Genomic DNA, 19,586 nt, shown 5'->3' with positions numbered 1-19,586 from the left:
TAGAAACTTCCAGGAAAAACTGGGAGAAAAGTAGGTCCTCGAATTCTGCATAAGAAGGAAGTTTTATGAGGGAAAGTTTCCTCTTTCTCAATTAAGAGCCCTGCCATAAAGTCATCTAATTATGTGACCCTGGGGCTTTTGTAAACTCTCAGAGGGCAGAGGGCAGGTGGCCTGAGTACAGTGTTTTCAGCATAGCTGGCATTAAATAAATGTCTAAGCTATGAATTGAGCATGATAGCAATATGTAATTTATATACAGAAACATCTAATCATGAATGACACACTTATTGGCCAGAGGATCCTTAGGATAAGAAGAGTAGTAGCTCCGTGGTAAAGCACTTGCCTTGCATGTGTGAGGCACTGGGTTCGAACCTCAGCACCACATAAAAATAAATAAAAACACTGTGTGTTCATCTACAACTTAAAAAAAAAAAAAAGAGTAAACAATTTTGGAGACGCCATCTAGGTTCAAAATGAATCAGTGAATTTTCATTATAAACTGAATAAGGGTATATTGAACCCCTATACCATGACAATTGGTATGAGGAGATTCAGAGATCTAAGAAAGTGTAGTATGTAGAAGGCAGATCAGTGTAGCAGTGGGAGGAAGGAAGGACAGGAAAAGGCAGGAGTAGCAGACTGGAATTACATTTATGAATATAATAGTGAATTTCACCTTTATTATAAAGCATTGATTAAAAAAAAAACTATAACTAGAAGAAAAACCAGTAGAGGAAAGGAACAGGAGAAGGGAAAGAAGCAGCACTGGGGATTGTAATGGAGCAAACTATATTCCATGTGTATATGATGTCAGAATGAACTCTACTACTACTATCTAACTATGATGCAGTAATGAAAACATTAAAATGCAGTGCAGAGCCAGTTTCAACAGTGCTTACCATGCTATGTCTTTATCGAGGAAATCTCACAATTCTAAAACAAATTAATTGGGCAATACTATGTGAAATGAACTGAATTCATTCATATTTTTCAAAAAACGAGAAAAGTGAGGGTAAGGACCTTTGTTAGTAGGTCTCTCTTCTCTTTTGACTGATGGTCCTGTAAATATAAGAACATTTACTCTGCCTCTCTAATACTCAACTCTAAATAAAATCTTCTACCAGAAAATTTCTGAAAGGCATATTAATGATAAGGTATTTGATAATAATTTGAAAAAAGAAAGGCTCTAAAAGAAATGATACTTCAGAATAGTACTTACCCAGATACCTTAAAACAACTCTCATAAAGGCCATGAAATATGGTTGCTTCACAGATAATTATAATAAAAACTATAACAATACTTCATAAACCACCAAAGCACTTAGAGCAGGTAGACTTTAAACTGAAACTTTGATACAAAGCAATCTGATATAGGTAATGGAAGAAGCATTGTCAAAAAGGCTTGCTCCTTGTATTTTTCCTTGCTTTGCACTACTTAAAGTTTTCTGTTTCTTTTTTTTCTTTCTCCTGCCTCTCTCCTCAGAGGCCTTTTCCACATAAGACTTGCACTCTTTGCAAGTTGGAAGGGAGTACACCGGGTGCCATCTGCCCTCTCTTATTTGCTCCCCTCCCCTGTCTCTGTTCTCCTTAGGAGCAGGTACCTGGAGCCTAAGGGAATGCTGTCACTGTGGAACAGGCAGAGCTCAAGGATCTGCTCCTTGCTTTTTCAACCCATTGGGCTGCAAAACCAAGGACAGTAGAAAAGCTGCATAGAGTAAGTAGTGGAGAATTTGCTAAGAGACACCCAGGGAACAACAGGATGTAACTCTCATAGTGTTTGTATTATGGATCTTATGATTCTTCTTAACAAGATTGGAAATGTCCTCGGAGGATATTAATATGCACAGTTATCTTGCTGCTATGGGTCATCCAGCAACTTTAAAAATTATGTCAGCATTCTCAACTTGTTTTCAAGTTTCTTTCCCATAAGAAGATATTCTGTTGGGACTAAAATTCCAAGGCTTCCTCTTGGTTCATACCTGAATGAGTAGTAATAATAATATAAAGATACAGCATGGTGAGCGCTGCATCTGTAAAGTGATAAACTTTACTCAGTAGCTTGTCCTGTCTTTCTAAATGAGGTGACAAATTTTTGGAATCATGCTTTCATGTGAAATCTTTAGATTAATCTGGGTTTATGTACCTCTTGGCCATTTTTTAAAATTTTTTTTTAGTAGAAGATGGACACAATAACTTTATTTTATTTACTTATTTTTTATGTGGTGCTGAGGATCAAACACAGTACCTCATGCATGCAAGGCAAGCGCTCTACTACTGAGCTGCAATCTCAGCCCCTTCTTGACCATTTTTGAATTATAAAGTGTCATGTATATTTTCAGAAGTACACCATCTCCTTTAATGCTGGTGCATAATGAATAGTGTGTTTTACCTCCAAATGTAGTGTTTTACGTGGTTCATGTCATACAGAGAAATGATTTCTTTATAAAATTGTTCCCTTGAAAATTTGTGTACGGTGAATAATTTTTCATGGAAATTGTTCTATTCAGTAAGGGCACACACAGGAAGGCTTGAAAAGTTACATTTGTTCCTGGGAAAGTAACTATTATTTTAATATTCATATTTTTTTCTTTACAGCATTACATTCAGATTTCAGAATATCTATTACTATTAGTCTGTTCAATTATGAAAAAATATTATTTTTTCCTATATTATTTTAGGGAATATTTGTATTTTTAACCTCTTTGTAAACTGTAAGTGGTTTTCCATTCCTTATTTACTCTTGGATGTTCCTCAGAAATCATTCATAAATTATCATTCAATATTAGAATTTTTATTCAGAAAGTTAAAATTATAAATGGGTCTGTTTAGAATTTCCATAAATAACCAAATGGAATTGAGTTCCAAGTAAATGATACTCATTAAGTTGATGACTTAGAATAAAATAACGGAGAGGACTGTAAAAGGGCTTTTTCATATGTTGTGTTGGGTGTCATAAACCAGAAATTTATGTTTTACTTCAGTGCTATTTCAACGTTTATACTTATTGACGTCTATAAAAATTGATCTGTCAGCAAGCCTGCTTGCTGGAGAGACTTGGGTACTAAGAATTGCTGCTCCACTCTTAAGAAGTAATGAGATGCCAGGAATGGTGGCACATGTCTGTAATCCCAGTGGCTCAGGAGGCTGAGGCAGGAGGATTATGAGTTCCAAGTCAGCCTCGGCAACTTAGTGAGACCTTGTCTCTAAATAAAATATAAAAAGGACTGAGGATGTGGCTCAGTGGTTAAGTGCCCCTGGATTCTATCCTGGTTAAAAAAAAAAAAAAGTAATGAGATAACAGAAGTTTGAAAGAATGTGAGGTTTGAAGTTAGAATAGTACCTCTTGCTGAAAAAGCTTTCTACAGGCAATCTGACATTTGACACTCCATGCAACATTAAACAAGTTTATCTAAAGTATACCAGAACTTACAACAAAACACTATTAACATCAGAAAACTGGTCAGTTTGTAGAAAGGAGTTCGTTCATTAAAAACTAAAGGAAGGTCATTTATATCCTGGATCCATAATCCTTTAGAGAAGACCCATGGGCAACATGAAGAAAAGCCCAATTGCATTAATTCTCTGACTCCTAGAATATAATATCTTAGCTCCTCAACCTTGGCAGTGAACACAGAACCCCAACCATATTTTGTACACAGTATATTTTGACCACTGAATATGTAGTATTACAAAGGAGAAAAGTTATAATAAATTCATTGGATTCAAAGAATATTTTGTCCCAGTCTCCTCTTTTAAGATGTCAGAGCCTTGGGGAATAACAAGTTGAGGTGACAATTCTTAACTATAGGTGCTTTTGTCCCTTTAGGAAGGTCAGAAGTTAGAGGCAGTGTTACTGGCATCTAGTTAATGCCAGATGTGCTGATAAACATACAAAATGCATAGGATAGTTTTTGTTGAGAAGATTTACAGGATAAACAAATGGGCTATATGGTGTTTTTAGTATTTTTCTGCCTAATATCTTAAATGTGGCATTAATTTTTGAGAAAATGCGTAATCTTTATAATAACAATTTTATGGAGTACACAGGTATTTCAGTGAAGTGTTCTTTGGATATGGAAAAACTTGTGACTCTTATGCAACCCTATGAACCAAGCACACGATGAAACCTGGATTGGATGTGGACTAATAATCTCTTACGTCTGTATTTACACTTCTTGGTAGATGTTTGAAAAAAAATGAAACGCAGTCCTCTATTCAGCCCCTCATTTACCTCTCTCTCCTTCCAGGTATTCTAGAAATGTTCATGAATTTTGAGAAAGGAACGAGAAATTGGAAGAAAATGAGAAGAAATCATGGGGTGGGGATACAATCCGAAGTGGTAAGTCTAAACTGAAACTACAGCATCTGCAATTCAGAGACTTTGATTGTTGAGTACGAATGTGAACCTACTACAATAAAGTCTCACGCTAGTATCTGAAAGGTAAGACTTAGCATTAGCAAAGCAATTGGAATTCATGTTTCCATTTCACAAATGTAAACTGTATAAATAAATATTTGCATGAAAATGACTGCTCTACTAGAAAGTATTTACCAAATGAAACAAGACTACTTTTTAAAAATTTGAGATGGGTTGGCCAGGTTGGCCTCCAGTTCCTCAGCTTAAGTAATCCTCTTGCCTCAACTTCCCCAGTAGCTGGGACAACAGGTAACTGCCTTGTGCTCAGTTAAACAAAGATTCCTTTTATATTTACAACTAAAATCGAGCATGAGTGAAACCCTGAAAGTTGGAACTGTGTTTGGAAAAAGCTATTGATTCCTTTATGGATAAAGTTACAAAATGACAATGAATTTTGTTCTTTCAATGACAGTTGTTTTCCACTTTAGGCAATGATGACTACTATAAACTCATTTTATTTTTGACTTTGATGTTTCATGTGATTATTAAGAAAGGCTAAGAATTTACTCTAATAAAGTGTCCCCCCACAAAGCTTTCTAACTTGATGTAATCACTGAGAGAGAGAGAGAGAGAGTAATAGTACCTCTCTCATAAGGCTGTCGTGTGGAGGAAAGAAATTTGCACTTGACTTAAAAAGAGGTTATTCTAAATTGTGAATAAGTGGGATTGATTTCCAGAAATGCCTCAACTTTCAAACCATGTCATTTCAACCTCAGACGTCAAAAGTCATTTTTCCCAACACTGAATCGGTGTGGTAATATTTCTTGGAAGGATAACTTACTCTTTTCGTCAGCTGAGTATCCATCATGAAATTGTGCACGTGCTTTTCTGCTTTGGTAAGTTCTAGCTTTCTTGCCACTACAGCTACCACCAGGGCTGTGCAACCTGCACCCTGAAAACAAGAAGAAAACCCAGAAGAGTTACTACAGCCTTAGCCACATTGCAAAATGTTTTGTAGCAAATGTATTAAGTTCCTCAACATATTCTTTGGTGTCTTCTGTAAGTATCAGAGGAAAGTATGTGGTTAATGAATGGAAGTGAAAAGGCTTTAAAAGGAGGGTTAAAAACCCAGTTCATCTCTACCAGATGAAATTAATGGCCAAAAAAGGAAACTGGCTACATTTTCAGATTTCTTTTAAAAAATATAGTAAATCCATAATATCCTTAATAATAATAATAATAACAATAATTAGTTAAGTTAGCATAAATGCATGGAGTAGAAATAGATTTTTCCTTAAAGAACAATGCTCCATAATCATCTCCCAAGATGAGACCTGCAGGCTTGCCGCCAATCAACTGCAGTACAGCATGATCTCGGCATGCACATAACCTCAGACTGCTCAAGTGTCAGTAATCTGAACCCAGACAATGGAGATATGTGAAGTCATGCAGGTAAGGCATGATTCACCTTCATTTCGGAAAAAATCATCAGTATTCCTTTTCGAATTATAGGCCATTTAGCTGATCTCTTGAGGAAAGAGGCTCGACACTGCATGGTACCCCACAGGTTATAGCCCTGCCTTTCTAGAGTCAAGGAGAACTTGTTGTGAGGGTCAGAGGTAGGTAAAGATCATGGCGGCACCGCCATCTGACCACCCACTCTTGGCCCGGGCAACGGAGGGGCTACCTCAGAGGCCTCGGAAGTCATCCCTCCAGACAGAATCTCAACCCCGAGAAGACAACAGAGCAGTCGAGAGTGCCAAGCCAGTCTCAGTGGACACAGAATAAAGGGCACAGGCAGGAGTGTGCAGGGGAGAAGCGTTAGTAGCATGTTTCAATTTTGAGGGATCTTTCAATAGACTCAAATCTCTTTAAACTGGTTTTTAATATTTGGCCACTTTATGTTGGCCAAAAGGGTAGAAAGGCATCTAGGTAAGAGTCTCAAGTTCCCAAAGATAACCTGGCTTTCCCAATTACCATTACATCTAATAATCATCATCATCATCACTAGTTCACATATCAACTCTGTGCCTTCACAGTGCAGTGGTCTACATTCTAAATATCCAGTATTGAGAAATGGCTACATGAACTTACAGCCTACCCATAAACACAACGATGACTGTGTTAAATTTTTATTTCTAAAACATTTAATGTCTAAAAGGCAAGTTTGAAAATCATACATACAATACGCTACTGGTTTTGTTTTTTTAAAAAAGACAATCCACACTGGAGACAGAAAAAACTGGAAAGAAAGAAGCCCATCTTCGAAGAGGTTACCTCTAAGTAGTTGTGATACTTATTTTGTTCTTTTCTGGAGCTCATATCTTCTATAATCAACGCATTATTTATGTAAGAATGTAATTATACACTTAAAAGTTTTCTTAAAGCATAAAGGGTTGTCACTTTTTAACTTAACCTTTGCATATCTTTATGTTAAAATTCAACCTAGAAAAACTATCTTTCTTCACGAATCATATTTTACATATACTTTTAATGTATAAGTTATGATATTTTCATTTGTATTTGAATATCTCTTCTCTTTCTATCTTGTATGAAAAAATCTGTATCCTCAAAAATGAAATGCTACTAATCATATGATCAGAGAAAGAGGCTAGAGGTATTTAGAAATTATCTGTTTAATCTTGTGATTTTAGAGATAAGACAACTAAAGCAGAGTTAGTAGTTATCCAGTTATTAGCCTTGATTTCTTACCTATCTCATGATATTTATAATACATATTTTCTTATTTATGGATAAATTTCCATACCCAGGATGCATTATGAGGCACTGTATTTCAAAACAAGATTCAAAGAAGAGAATGAAGTTCTTAGTGGGTATTTTACTTATGAAGACATTCAAAATGGGGAAAATAAAGGTAGGGTGTGTGATAGTTATCCTAATATTCTGTGCTCTGGGCAGACAATAAAAGCGAGATTATTTTTAAACATGTACCAAAATCTAGTCTTGGTACATGACTCAGTGGCCACCATGCTCACCTACTGTAGGGGGCAGCATTTCTTTGACAAATGCAGGATCATCACCTGTTGAGGCATGCTCCAAGACATTTCTCAGTGCAGCAGAGATTGTAAAAACCTGAGGGGGCTCCTAACTGCTAGAGAGACAGCTATGAGAGGGCAGTTGGCACAAGAAGTTGAATATTGTTCTCCCCTGGCAGGTGTCCACTGCTGAGATCCTTCTGGAAAGAAACCAAAATCCTAACAGGAGTGGAAAATCACTGGTACCAAGAGCCTTTGGAATTTGATTTTGTGTTTATTCTTGGGCTCTGTTCTTCCCTTGCTGAGTCTTCTTTCACCCACCAGATGACTTATGCATTAAAATGATTACCTTTGGTGCAAATGGGAGATGAAAGTAAGTCCAACAATTTAGTAATTGTTAAAACGATTGCCTACATATTTCACTCCATTATCCTAACTGTACCCCTTTAAAAGTTGTGCCTCCAGAGACACTTAGAAACCTCTTTCTGTTCAAATGCAAAGCCCTTCGCTCCTTATCTTTAAGCCTTACTTTAATTAAGAAAATCATAAACTTACATCTCTCTAGGTTCTTAATATATCATAAGAGGATTTGATATGTATAGAATTATGTCTCAAAAAAAAGGAACCTTTATAGTTATGCAAAATGAAATTGGCTCACTTTCAAAAGCTTTCTAGGTTCAAGGTAAATTCCTGCCAACACATTAGTGGTTACAGTCATTTCAGTAATAGCATAACGTTATTGTCCACCCAGCATCTATTTTCAGGATCATTCTGTTTCATCAAGTGAATAAGAATGAAAGTAAGCAGGCTTTTACAACATTTTCTCCCAAACTTGTCACCACCACAATCCATGTAGAAACAGTTGGGACTAACATATGTTACTCTTTGGAATGAAGAGCCCTGTATGCCTTTAGTAAGATGAGTCATATTCCTTTCACCAAAGTTAGAAAATATATCCTGGCAACTTTTCTCCCAGTTCATTTGTGTTCTTAAGGAAGACTAAAAGCAAATCACTAACCTGCCACTTTAAGATGCCTGGGCACATAAAAAACAAGTGAAGAGAAGTGTTTATGTAGCCAGTATACGCAAAGCAAAGGTTTAGGGTTTCCTTCATTTATCATCTTTCCTTCCAACAAGGTAGATGTTAAAAGAAGGGGCAATACCTTGCTTTAGGAAAGGTAACTGATAACAAGTATTGGTACTGTTCGTGACCCTAAGTGAGGTCAGACAGATGACAGCGTAAGTTCTGGTTCAACTCCAACACCTGGAGAGTCCCAGATGCTGCCAAATTAAGATGTCTGTTTCTCTAGGGTAAGAGCACAGAAACTGCACACCATGTTGAGGCCTAGAATGAAAAAGAAGTGGCCTATTTATCCTTAATATCATTTATCACCTAATGTTTGAAAAATCCAATGGTGATATAGTTATATGGATCCTGCAACTACTTCCAAGAATCATTTTGAAGGAACATTTTGGAATCAAGCTTTAATACCTTAAGAATATAAACTTATGAAAGATAAAAATTTCTTCAACAGTATGCTGGAGAAAGTTTTTTCTTTTAATTATTTTTAGTTGTAGATGGACACAATACCTTTATTTTGTTTATCTATTCTTATCTGGTGCTGAGGATCAAACCCAGTGCCTCACACAAGGCAAGCGCTCTAACCACTGGGCCACAACCCCAGCCCCTGGGGAAACGTTTTGATTATTTCCTTATACAGATTCAAAGAATAAGGAAATTTATAACCTTTTGAAATTTCAGAATTCTAAGTACCAGAGAGAAGGGCTCAGATAAAAACGATTTTCAAAATATACAACCAACAGAAAGATAATTTAGGTTGAATAACAGCTCCTAAAAGTTCAAACTGTAGTTCAACAGTCAACTTCTTAGACTAAATAGACTATGAGAGAATTAAAATTTATAAAAAATAGTTAAGAATTAAGTGTTTTGCTTTATACTTAAAAATTAGTAAAACAGCTTTAAGATTAATTTTCATTTTTACATATCAGTTCATCCTCCAAAAGGAGGGTGAGTATTTGAAAACACTACCTATTTTTCTGTCCCAGGGGTTGACTGACTCAATATCCTAGAACCATAAATACATTTTTATTGCACTTGTCTGATATAAATAATTATACTTTCATAAAAAATATGTAAAACAATCAATTCTGGCAAATAGAATTCTATAAAACACTCAGCTTTAGTATTACCTCCCATTGGAGTTCTGCAAGGTTTCTTTTGGTCATAAAAACAATTGCCTCTATCAAAAATGTCCTTCCTTGAGTCCCTTCAAATAAAAACTGCTATTTCCTCCTGGAGGGCAAAGGTCAATTTCAAATGTCCTCATCCTAAGGAAGAAGGGAGGAAGTGTGTGGTGTTTGACTGAAGGCCAGGGACCTACAGAACCCAAGTCTTCATGTTGGTGATTTGCTGGTTCAGCTCATTGTTGTACTTTGGGGGCTGGAAAGAAGGAAGTACTGCATAAGACTGGTCATCAACAATGAGTCATCCTGGGTTTAAATCTCATTATTGGAAATGGTGCCAATGTGGCTGCAGGTACTTTAGAGACAGGAAGGGCAGCTCTGCTAACTAAAAGTGCTGATGGCTTAGAAAAAGGAGATGGAACTGTGGAGTCATTGAACTAAGCACTAGAGGGTCACAACCACTTCTAGCTATGCATGTCTGAACCTGGAAGAAAGCAGCTGTCCTATTTCTTCTGAAAGAAGGTCCCAATAAGGCACAGGTGGGGGATACTATCTCCTACTCATTCATCCCACCTGCAGTGTTGCACAAAATAGAAAACAATTCTAAGAATTTAAAGATATACTCTCCTCTGTGGGCCTTTATTTGAGGAGATTCAATGAAAACACCAGAAAGAACCCCAAAGCAAACAAACCAAATATAAGGCCTCTTTAAAATTATTTGATATCAAATACCCTATGTAAAATGATACAACATGGGAAAAAATGATCCTGCAGTATTTTTGTCATTCACATAAGTGCACTCTTAGTACTTCTCTGTCTAGAGGCAGGAGACAAAACCTTCAAATGGAAAGTGATACCTTAGGTTTAGCCCTCTTTAATTTACTGTCATTTCTCCTTATGACTTTTAGCTAATTCATTGCTGCGTTCTGGACTAAGGGCTCAGCTCAACTAACCTTCAGGAGGAAAGCTACTAACCAACAACTGATGGAATCTCTGTACAACGTGAGGCCAAGATTCCTCAACAAGGGGAGATTTGCTGCTGATGAAATTATCATCAACTGTTTTTAAGGAAAAGACAAGGTTTCTGTCTGGAATTGACTTTTTACTTCCTTAATAAAAAATTTTAAATTTATGCAATTCTCAAATTGTTATAAACTGGGAAACCTTTATACTTTGCTTTTGTTTATACAGAATTACTAGTAGGAGAGAAGAAATCTTTGAACTGACCTCACTTGTGCTGTTTTGGCAAAGTCTAGGGGTTTACAGATCATCATTAGAGAACTGCCTATCAGATAATAACCTGCATCCCCAGGAACAGAGATTACTCCATATTTAGACAATCATGCCAAAAATATTACTAATTCAAACTCAAAAGAACCAACAAAAATGTTGCCATAATTTACAGAAATAGAAAACTAAAAATTACACATGAATGACTTTGCAATTTATAATACGAGGTAAGAAGTCCTTACCAAGGAGGGTCCACTCCTGAAATAATCATCCATGTTCATAAGAAAGAGAAGATACATAGCTTTCAGAATGTGTTATATTTGTATAGATACAGAATGGCAGATTGGATAGATGCTAAATAAAACATTTACCTTCTCTATTGTAAAATTGGATATCCTGAGAAACTAGCACATACGACCTAGCAATGTTATTTGCTTACTGCCTTCAACCAAAAAAAGGAAGCCATTTAGTCTTCATCCTACTGGTTATGAGACACCCACATCAGGAAATTCTCAGTCCTTTCTCAAATAGAGGAAGGGTAGGAGAAAATGTAATTACAACCTGAATTGTCCTCTCTTGAAGGGTAATGAGTGATTTTTTTCTTCCTATTGGGCAATTCCTTGATTGTTTTTAAAATAATATCTAGGAGACAGGAAGAGATCTCTGTCTCTTAAGCTCTAATTCCTAAGTAAATCCTGGAAAAAAGAAATTCCTACTTGTTTGATCTATCACATTTCATTTGATTTTTTTTTTTCAGTGCTGGGGGCTGACCCCAGGGCTTTGCACATGCTGCTAGGCAAGTGCTCTACCTCTGAGCTTCACTCCCAGTCCCAACATTTGAAATCCTATTACAGTATTTCAATAACCAAACTTCCCCAATTTTAGTAGTTTCAAATCATCTGTGTCTAACATTGTAAATACAATCTAAACATTGTAAGGAAACTGTGATTGTCTGAAATTGTGAATCCAAGATAATGAGAGGCTATTTTTTGATAATGCGATATTTTTTCCTCCCAGAAATATTACAGAAAACCATTTCTCCTCGTGGTTTAACAATATATTTCACAATATATTTCTGCCCAGGACACTGCAGATTAATCTTAATCTAATGTCCTTGGCTCAAAAATATGGCCCATGACAAAAATTTAGCTATTTAAAAACTTTTACAGTCTAATTTTGAATTTTAACCAATGAAATGTGAAGATCTAAGATGATGACATGCAATTATTCATCAGTTTCAATTAGCTTTCTAAAGAAAGCAGGCATTGCTAATTTCCCTTTCTGTACACTTTTGAAATGGGAAATCTTATAGGTGTCAGTATTTAGATAACTGTACTTCAAAGCAAAAAACCACATAAAAAGATAAATGCAGAAAAAGAAAATTCAAACATGAAAGCATAAAAAGCATAGTACTTGAGAGATAATATACAAGATGATTTGGAGATGCCCCTGTGCTCTCAGGAATGTTGTAAATTGTATTCCTTTTTCACAGTTTATTAAAGGCCAGAACTGAGAATGGGGAGAGAGACAGATGACTCAAGGGAAGTCTGACAATATGTATTTGACTTAACCATGCACTGCAAATGTCCAAGGAGAACAGGAAAATAAACACTGAAGTAAGAACAAGTCATTTCTGGCTTAAGATAATGCAAAAGTGAATTTATACTTCCTAAAATGAAAAGAAAACAAAGGCAAAGCACATTTGTCTGAAAAAACAGAATCACATTTCAAATATTCAGGAAACTTTTATAAGTACTATGGGAAAAAATTTGCCTTCTTTTAGGAATCTATATTGTCATCCAACATTCTCCATACTAGTGTCTAGCAGACTTCCATGCATCCCTCTCAATTCTTAGGGAATTTATGCAAGACATAATCAACTCCCAGAAGCTCATCCCAGAAGACTGCCCAGTAGCCTAACTCCATAGGGATTTGCTGTGTGCAGGGAAATAGATACACAATCCAACTCTACATATGTTTCAACTAGATTACTCAAAGACTAGTAGCTTTCTGTGTATGTAAGTAAACCACTTTTGATCAGGTCACTTAAGAAATAAGTCCATTCTTTAAGAGGGAGAAGAAATGGAAAGTTCCTGTAAATTTCATTACATATAATAAAGAATGTTTATGATTTCTATTTTTAAAAATAAAGATAAATAGTGAACCTAAGCAAGGAAGCAGTTCAAGGAGGTAAACAAAAGATTTTTGCTGTAGGATGAGACTTTGAAGGAACCATTCTTGAATCTTTAGGGACAAAGAAATATTGAGGAAAGAAAAAAGGATCGTAAGGTACTATATCCAGGCAAGATTAATCACAAATTTGGTGTTGATCCCAAACTGAATAAGCCCATTTGCTTGAATCCTCAGACACATCTGATTCAAGAATAAAAGTGGGTACATCTTGTTAGAAAAAATTTCCTTAGTGGTCCTTTCTAAGAAGTACTATTACCAGTTCTTTTTTTTTAAATAAATAGCACTATTCATGTCCCCTATGGGCTTGTTATGAGGCCTTCCCAAAATATAGCTATGCACATTTTACTTCCCAAAGTGTTGTACTATATAATAAAATACCAGTATTTGAGAAAAATGGGGAAGTAATGCAAAAGTAAGCATAAAATGGAGCATACCAGGTATAATGAAAACAAATTAAAGTTCACTATAATTTACAAAACCACTGTTTTCTTTTATAAGATGAAAATATGAAAATATGCCCCTAAGTTATATTTTTCACAACTGGGACTTGAAATGGTCATCTTGTTACTATAGGTGACTTTAATATTGATCCTGGATTTTTATTTTCACAACTTGCTCCCTTATCCCTGTTGCCAATCTATCCGTGTCATGGGCACCCGGTCCTTCCAGCCAGCTATAAACTCTTGGAACACTCTTCCTGGGAAGGTGCTGTGAGGGTGTGCCCTCCACACTGGACACTTCCAACGGCCCTCTTGCTCTCTCTTGCTTACCAATGGATGGACGCAGCACAGGTAGTGAGCAGGGGTGACAAAATTTAGGAATTCTGGTCATTTCCACCCTAGGGAGCTCATAGTTCTGCTTCATATTTTAATGTAGGTAGAACCCAAACAAGCATCAACCAATGACTCCTTGATGAAACCAAACTTTAAAAGGAGATGAGAAACGAAGAGAAACCTAGGTTGGTGAAAATAATGCACTGCTCATTTGAAACTACCTGTGGCTTAAATATCTACAGACGCTCACACATGTTTATAATAACAACTTGCTAGCTCCCATTTCATGTACCTGAAACTAACAGAGCAAAGCAGCTGTGGTCATCTGACAGTGTGTGAGGGTGGAGAATGGCCAGAGTTTGGTAGGCATCCCAGAAGAACAAGGGCATGCTCCTTACTATGAGCACCAAACCTTTCTCACCTGTTCTAGAGACCTGACTTGTCAAGACCCCATCCTTGTCTCCCAGTCTCCTAAACATCAGGATTTTCTTCTTTGGATACTTGTCACAGGTGTAAATAACAATTATTTGTCAATTATTTTTTTAAAACATAGGGCTTCCCCTATGAGCTCCATGAAAGCAGGTCAGGGACAGTTCATTTTCTTTTGCAGTATTCCCAGTATAGGTCCCTAGACCAGTGCCTGTCACTCAACAATATTTGTTAAAATAATTAATATTATAATTATATAATTCCTAACCCTTCAATACACCTAATGATAGTTATCGTGGTCCACATTTTACAGATGCGTAAAGGTTAGAGAAACTGACTCAAGTTCACACAGTTGGTAGGAAATGGTGGAACCCAGACTTAAGAAACTGCCTGACTCTGAAGCCAAAGGTTTAAGATAAGCTTGTTCATCAATTCAGTGCTCAACCCACAGAGCAATCTAACAGCTCTATCTTCAACAGAAATCCATGATGAGAAGAATTAAGATGGAATCTACTGACGTTCTCTCCCTCCCAACACAAATCTGATTTAAATATACGGATTTCCTGCTGTTTGGAAAAAGAGTAGCTCACAATGACTTAAGTACATGGACTAAATGGTTAAAGGGCCTTCTTGAGTGTAAATGAAGGAGACACTAAATAAAAACATACTTACCATAATTCCAGTAAGCAAACAGACTCCTTTTCCACAGTATGTGTTGGGTACCATGTCACCATAACCAATGGAGAGAAAAGTTATTGATATCAACCACATAGCTCCAAGGAAGTTGCTAGTAACATCCTGTTGATCATGGTACCTGAAACATAGCAAACAAAATCAGTTCTTTATAATTCATCTATAGCCAAGGACAATTTGATTCAATTCAATGAAGTCACTGTATCTTCTACAAACTACTCTATTTAGAAATTTTCAAAGCTGGTAATATAAATAAAATTGAGGTTCCATCTAAGCAATCTGAAAAACATCAGAAAGTGCTTCACCTTTAAAAATAATCTGAAAGAAAAATTACAAAATATAAAAAACTGTTTTTCTTACCAGTGTAACATGATATATGCACATTAATCTTTGTACCCGCCTCTGCCAACATCTCATTTCTCCTGGAGGACTAGCTGATGTGCCAGACCTACGTGGCAAAATACAATTGCCCGATCTCACATCACACCTTAGTAGCAAAGGGCACCATGCTGTTCCCTTTGCTACCTTGATTTCCCTGACAGAGGCCAACTCCTCATCAGCCTACAAAATAAATGCAGGTTGGAGACTTTTCTGGCTATTCCTTTCCCAACCTCTCCTCTGTGCTCCCTCAGTATCCAGTGTTCCCCTTTATTACAATACTGTATGGTAAATGTCCATCCACCAGGAGGTCCTTCTTCACTGCCATCCTTGAAGGCAGAAACTGAATCTCTGATCATATAGCCCCTCCCCTACAAACAGAGCTAAATAGAAGTTATTGTGTTACCAGTGGCATAGGAGAATTTATAGTGGTGAAAAAAGGGAGGGAGAGGGATACAATTTATCCTTACTCTTCTTTGAGGCATCAAGTTTTTCTGATGAAAAAAGTTTTTATTATATAAGAAACAAACATCACACTTTGCTTGAAATAACATTATCAAACCTTATGCCCATGACACTGCTGTCCATCACGTGTACATACAACAAGACAGGCCATGAAAGTGGTGGCTCTCGAAGAGTCTTTTCTGGCTGCACATTATCTGTAGTCATGGGCCCCTGCAAACCCTCTTTGATTTCCATGACAATCAGACCCCAAACTTAAGTCACGAGATTTCTTGCTCTTCAGTCACCTCCTCCTAAGTAAAACCCTTCCTTCCCCTCTCTCAGACACCACTCGGAAGGCTTTACTTTCCTTGCTCTACAAAAGATGGTTGGTACTCATTTCCCCTGGCTTTATTCATTCAATCCTGCCTTTTGACTCAAATATGTCTCTGCTGCCAGGATTGAGGTAGCAAGGAAGTTGTTTCTGGCCAGTGCCTTAGGAATGATCCCATCTACGATTTCACTGGGCATGGCAATCTCTGTACACCCATTTTTCATCTTATGCTCCTGCTTCCATAACCCAAAGTACTCGAGGTTCATGAAGTATAAGACTTCTTCCATGATATCAGTGGATCTTACTCTCTGACTTGGATACAAAGAAGACACATGCTGATCATTTTCCACTTTTTCCTTCTTCCACAAAGGGCAGAGAGAAGAAATGCTGTTTCCTGTTAGTCTGGACTAGAGAATGAGAAGCTCCCAGCTGGTGCTAGTGGAGAGAGGGCAACCACTGTGTATCCTAAAATGAAAACTGTGCACAAACAGGCAGCCAGCCCTTGCTGAGGAACCTTCTGCAAGTTTCTGGGGGCAGGAGGGTAGACACCTCAACTATTCTAAACAGCAGCCATGTTGACCTGGTTTCAGAGTACCCTTTTGCCCAGAATGTCTGGGAGGAGATGCCCACAAGGAGGCCACAATGTATTCATAGCATCCCAGCAGGATAGGCAAATGCACTTCCTGAGTATCTTTTCTGTAAAAGGTGCACATCAGGGTGAGCTGATGCTACTGGTGCTGTGCTTAGCTGTAACATGAGCTAAGAAGCTTCTGTGGACTTCTCTGCTTCAAAACAAGACCCTTAGAAGCAAGCTTTGAATGCTGTTATGGGGACTCTCAAGTAAAGATTACTTATCATACGTGGCCTAAAACAGGGACTGCGTTACCCTGGCATTGAAGTGGGTTGCACAGGAGAGGGAAGGCAACAGAGTTCATTTCCTATTCTCTTTTTGATTGTGAAATAAAGTTTCTTTTAAACAAGGCACAATTAACAGACAGAGCTGATATACCTAAGAGAGCTCATTCCCTGAGGCCTATGTACACATACATCATATTTATTGAGAGTGCACACTAGGTGCTCAGCGCCTGGCTCATTTTTCCCTTTAACAGGTCACGTTTTACCACATGGACAATCTCAGGCTGAAACAGCTACATTCTTCACCCTCCATTTATCGACAAGCTGTCCTTGGATTCTCTCAACACTTACAAATGTGTTAAGAGAAATATTTATTTGGAGTTATTTTCACACTGCCACTGGGAGTGACCAGAACACTATAACCTGATAGGCAAGTGGTTTTCCTTAGGTAGAGTCACTAACAACAAAGAGAAAGCCTCATTTTCAAACTATAAACCAAGGTCTCTAGAGGACGGCTTCCTAAGTAGGCCTGCAAAGAAATCTCATCCTTGGAATGAAAATTCCATGCAACACTTTCACTGGAACTTTCAGCAAACTAACTCTTCTTCAGTTGTTCATCTTGAATAAATACACATCTTCAAGGTACAAGTAAATATCTCCCATCCTCATTTGGCTCTGTGCCAAATGCTCTGAAGTATTCTTTCACTGTTTCGTTCAGTCAATATTTATGATATGCTAACCATGTTACAGTGCTTCACAAACTGTGATCCCACACTGAAGGGCCTAATTAGACACAAATATATTTCTAGGAGTTGGTATTTTATGGCTATGTACAGGATAATTCCATGGTAAATTATCCTTTTTAAACTTATGAAATAATAAACCTCTTGGAAAAATAGCTCAAAATGGAAAAATAACATCTCATACTAATTTTTATGTTACCTTCAGACATACTTCATTGTGAATAGTTAAGATGAGGTAAGTAAGAATCAATTTAGATACTATTAGAATATTTACCTGATTTCTTTCTTGGGGATTCAGAAAGAAATATTAGACTTATCAACATGATGTCATTACTGCTTAGCACACCCCCAGGTTTTGAGACAATGCCAGATTCACACCCTTGTGAATGATTAACATGTGCAATTTAAGGTTAAAGAACTTTTTTTATTTAATTTTTTATTTGTTTTAATTAGTTATACATAACAATATAATGCATTTATGCACTTTGATATATCATACATAGATAGGTTATAATTTCTCATTTTTCTGAGTGTACATGTTGTAATGACCAATGTGATTCTACAATATGTACACTAAGAACTTTCTAAACATTTCTCATAGTAGAAGTTCATGCCACAGAATTACTGAGACAATTCTAACCTTCTCCACAAGGAGCACTGTTTTGAGAAGGACATGAAGAAATAATTCATGTGGCACGCTTTTAAAATAAAGACTTTGGGGTTTCAGCAGAAGACTACTTGAACTGTTTTCCAGAATTCAATGCTTTGGAAAAATTGTGAGATCAAAGCCAGGTATGGTGGCATACACCTGTAATCCCAGTGACTCTGGAGGCTAAGGCAGGAGGATCACAAGTTTGAGGCCAATCTCAGCAACTTCATGAGTCTCTAAGTAACTTAGCAAGACCTTGTTTCAGAAGAAAGAAAAAATAAAAAAAAGGACAGGAGATTGGCTCAGTGGTAAAGCAACCCTGGTTCAATCCTTGGCACGGGAAAACAAAAAGCAACCAAGATTGTAAGATCAGCTTTAACGTTTTAAAAAAGGGAAATGTTTCTTTTCTTAGTTTCTATTCTTTATTCATTTCTCCATTCACTGCTGACTGTGGGTCTAGCACTGTTTTTTTAGATCACAAATATGCTAGCTTAATGTTAAATACAACATTTGTGGAAGTTCGCAGGGGTTATATTTCCAAGGCAGTCACTATCTCTTTCCCTGTGCACACTCTGCCCTGCACTCTTGCCTCCCCTCTGCAGCCCCCAGCAAGATGGCTGACAGTCCATGATGGTCTCTTTCACAGATCTCCCCTGAACATGCATTTCCTTCTGCCTCAAAGCACCTTTTCCTGTCTTTCTAGCCCTAAATCTTACTTGGGTCCCCTTTTCTAGACTGCACATAGATTCCGGTCAGCATGGTACTCTAGGCCTGTCCATTCCTTGTATCTCCATAGTACCCTGCAGACAGCTATAGCACTGTTCAGTGAATGCTAATTTGTGTCATAAGATATGTAATATATAGTTTGATCATCAAGCACGCACTGAGGATCAAAATTATGAAGAATTTGAAGACAAAGCTTGTGCCTTATTCAATGTTGTATCACACAGTGTTTAGAAAAATATAAAAGGTAGCTAGTGTTCATTAAACTAATTAGTGTGACAATGTGAAATGTATTCTTGATCTGATTTTTCCCTAGGCCATGTGCTTCAGGATCTATGTATAGTAATACAAAAAGCAGATAAAAATGTCTCTTGTCCATCAGTCAACATGAATTGTATTTGTCTTGTTTATCCTAAGATCTGTGTTCAATTTATATTTTTACAGTTGTAGAGAACAATTCAATAGTGGAGGTGACAAACTATGTTCATTAATACTTCTTTATTAAACTTATTATTAACACTAGAAATGGCAAAATGTCTTATTTCAAAAGTCAACTCTGGTCTCAAATCTCATCCTTAATTATATAG

The 19,586-nt window shown here is 36.9% G+C and overlaps 1 protein-coding gene across 1 annotated transcript in view; it reads right to left on the bottom strand.

Moving 5' to 3' along the window:
* The window catches only part of Kcnn2 (potassium calcium-activated channel subfamily N member 2), a 419,384-nt gene that overhangs the window by 11,374 nt on the left and 388,424 nt on the right, over positions 1 to 19,586 (bottom strand). The window contains exons 7-8 of the mRNA XM_076855875.1: positions 14,856 to 14,997; positions 5,199 to 5,309 (exon numbers count right to left, since the gene is read on the bottom strand). Coding sequence (XP_076711990.1) covers positions 5,199 to 5,309; positions 14,856 to 14,997 — 253 coding nt within the window. The remainder of the gene's footprint in view (positions 1 to 5,198; positions 5,310 to 14,855; positions 14,998 to 19,586) is intronic.

This window comes from Callospermophilus lateralis, chromosome 5 (assembly GCF_048772815.1).
Source record: "Callospermophilus lateralis isolate mCalLat2 chromosome 5, mCalLat2.hap1, whole genome shotgun sequence".
NCBI lineage: Eukaryota > Metazoa > Chordata > Mammalia > Rodentia > Sciuridae > Callospermophilus > Callospermophilus lateralis.
Note: the sequence above shows the minus strand (reverse complement) of the source record. Positions and strands in the feature narration are given on the sequence as shown.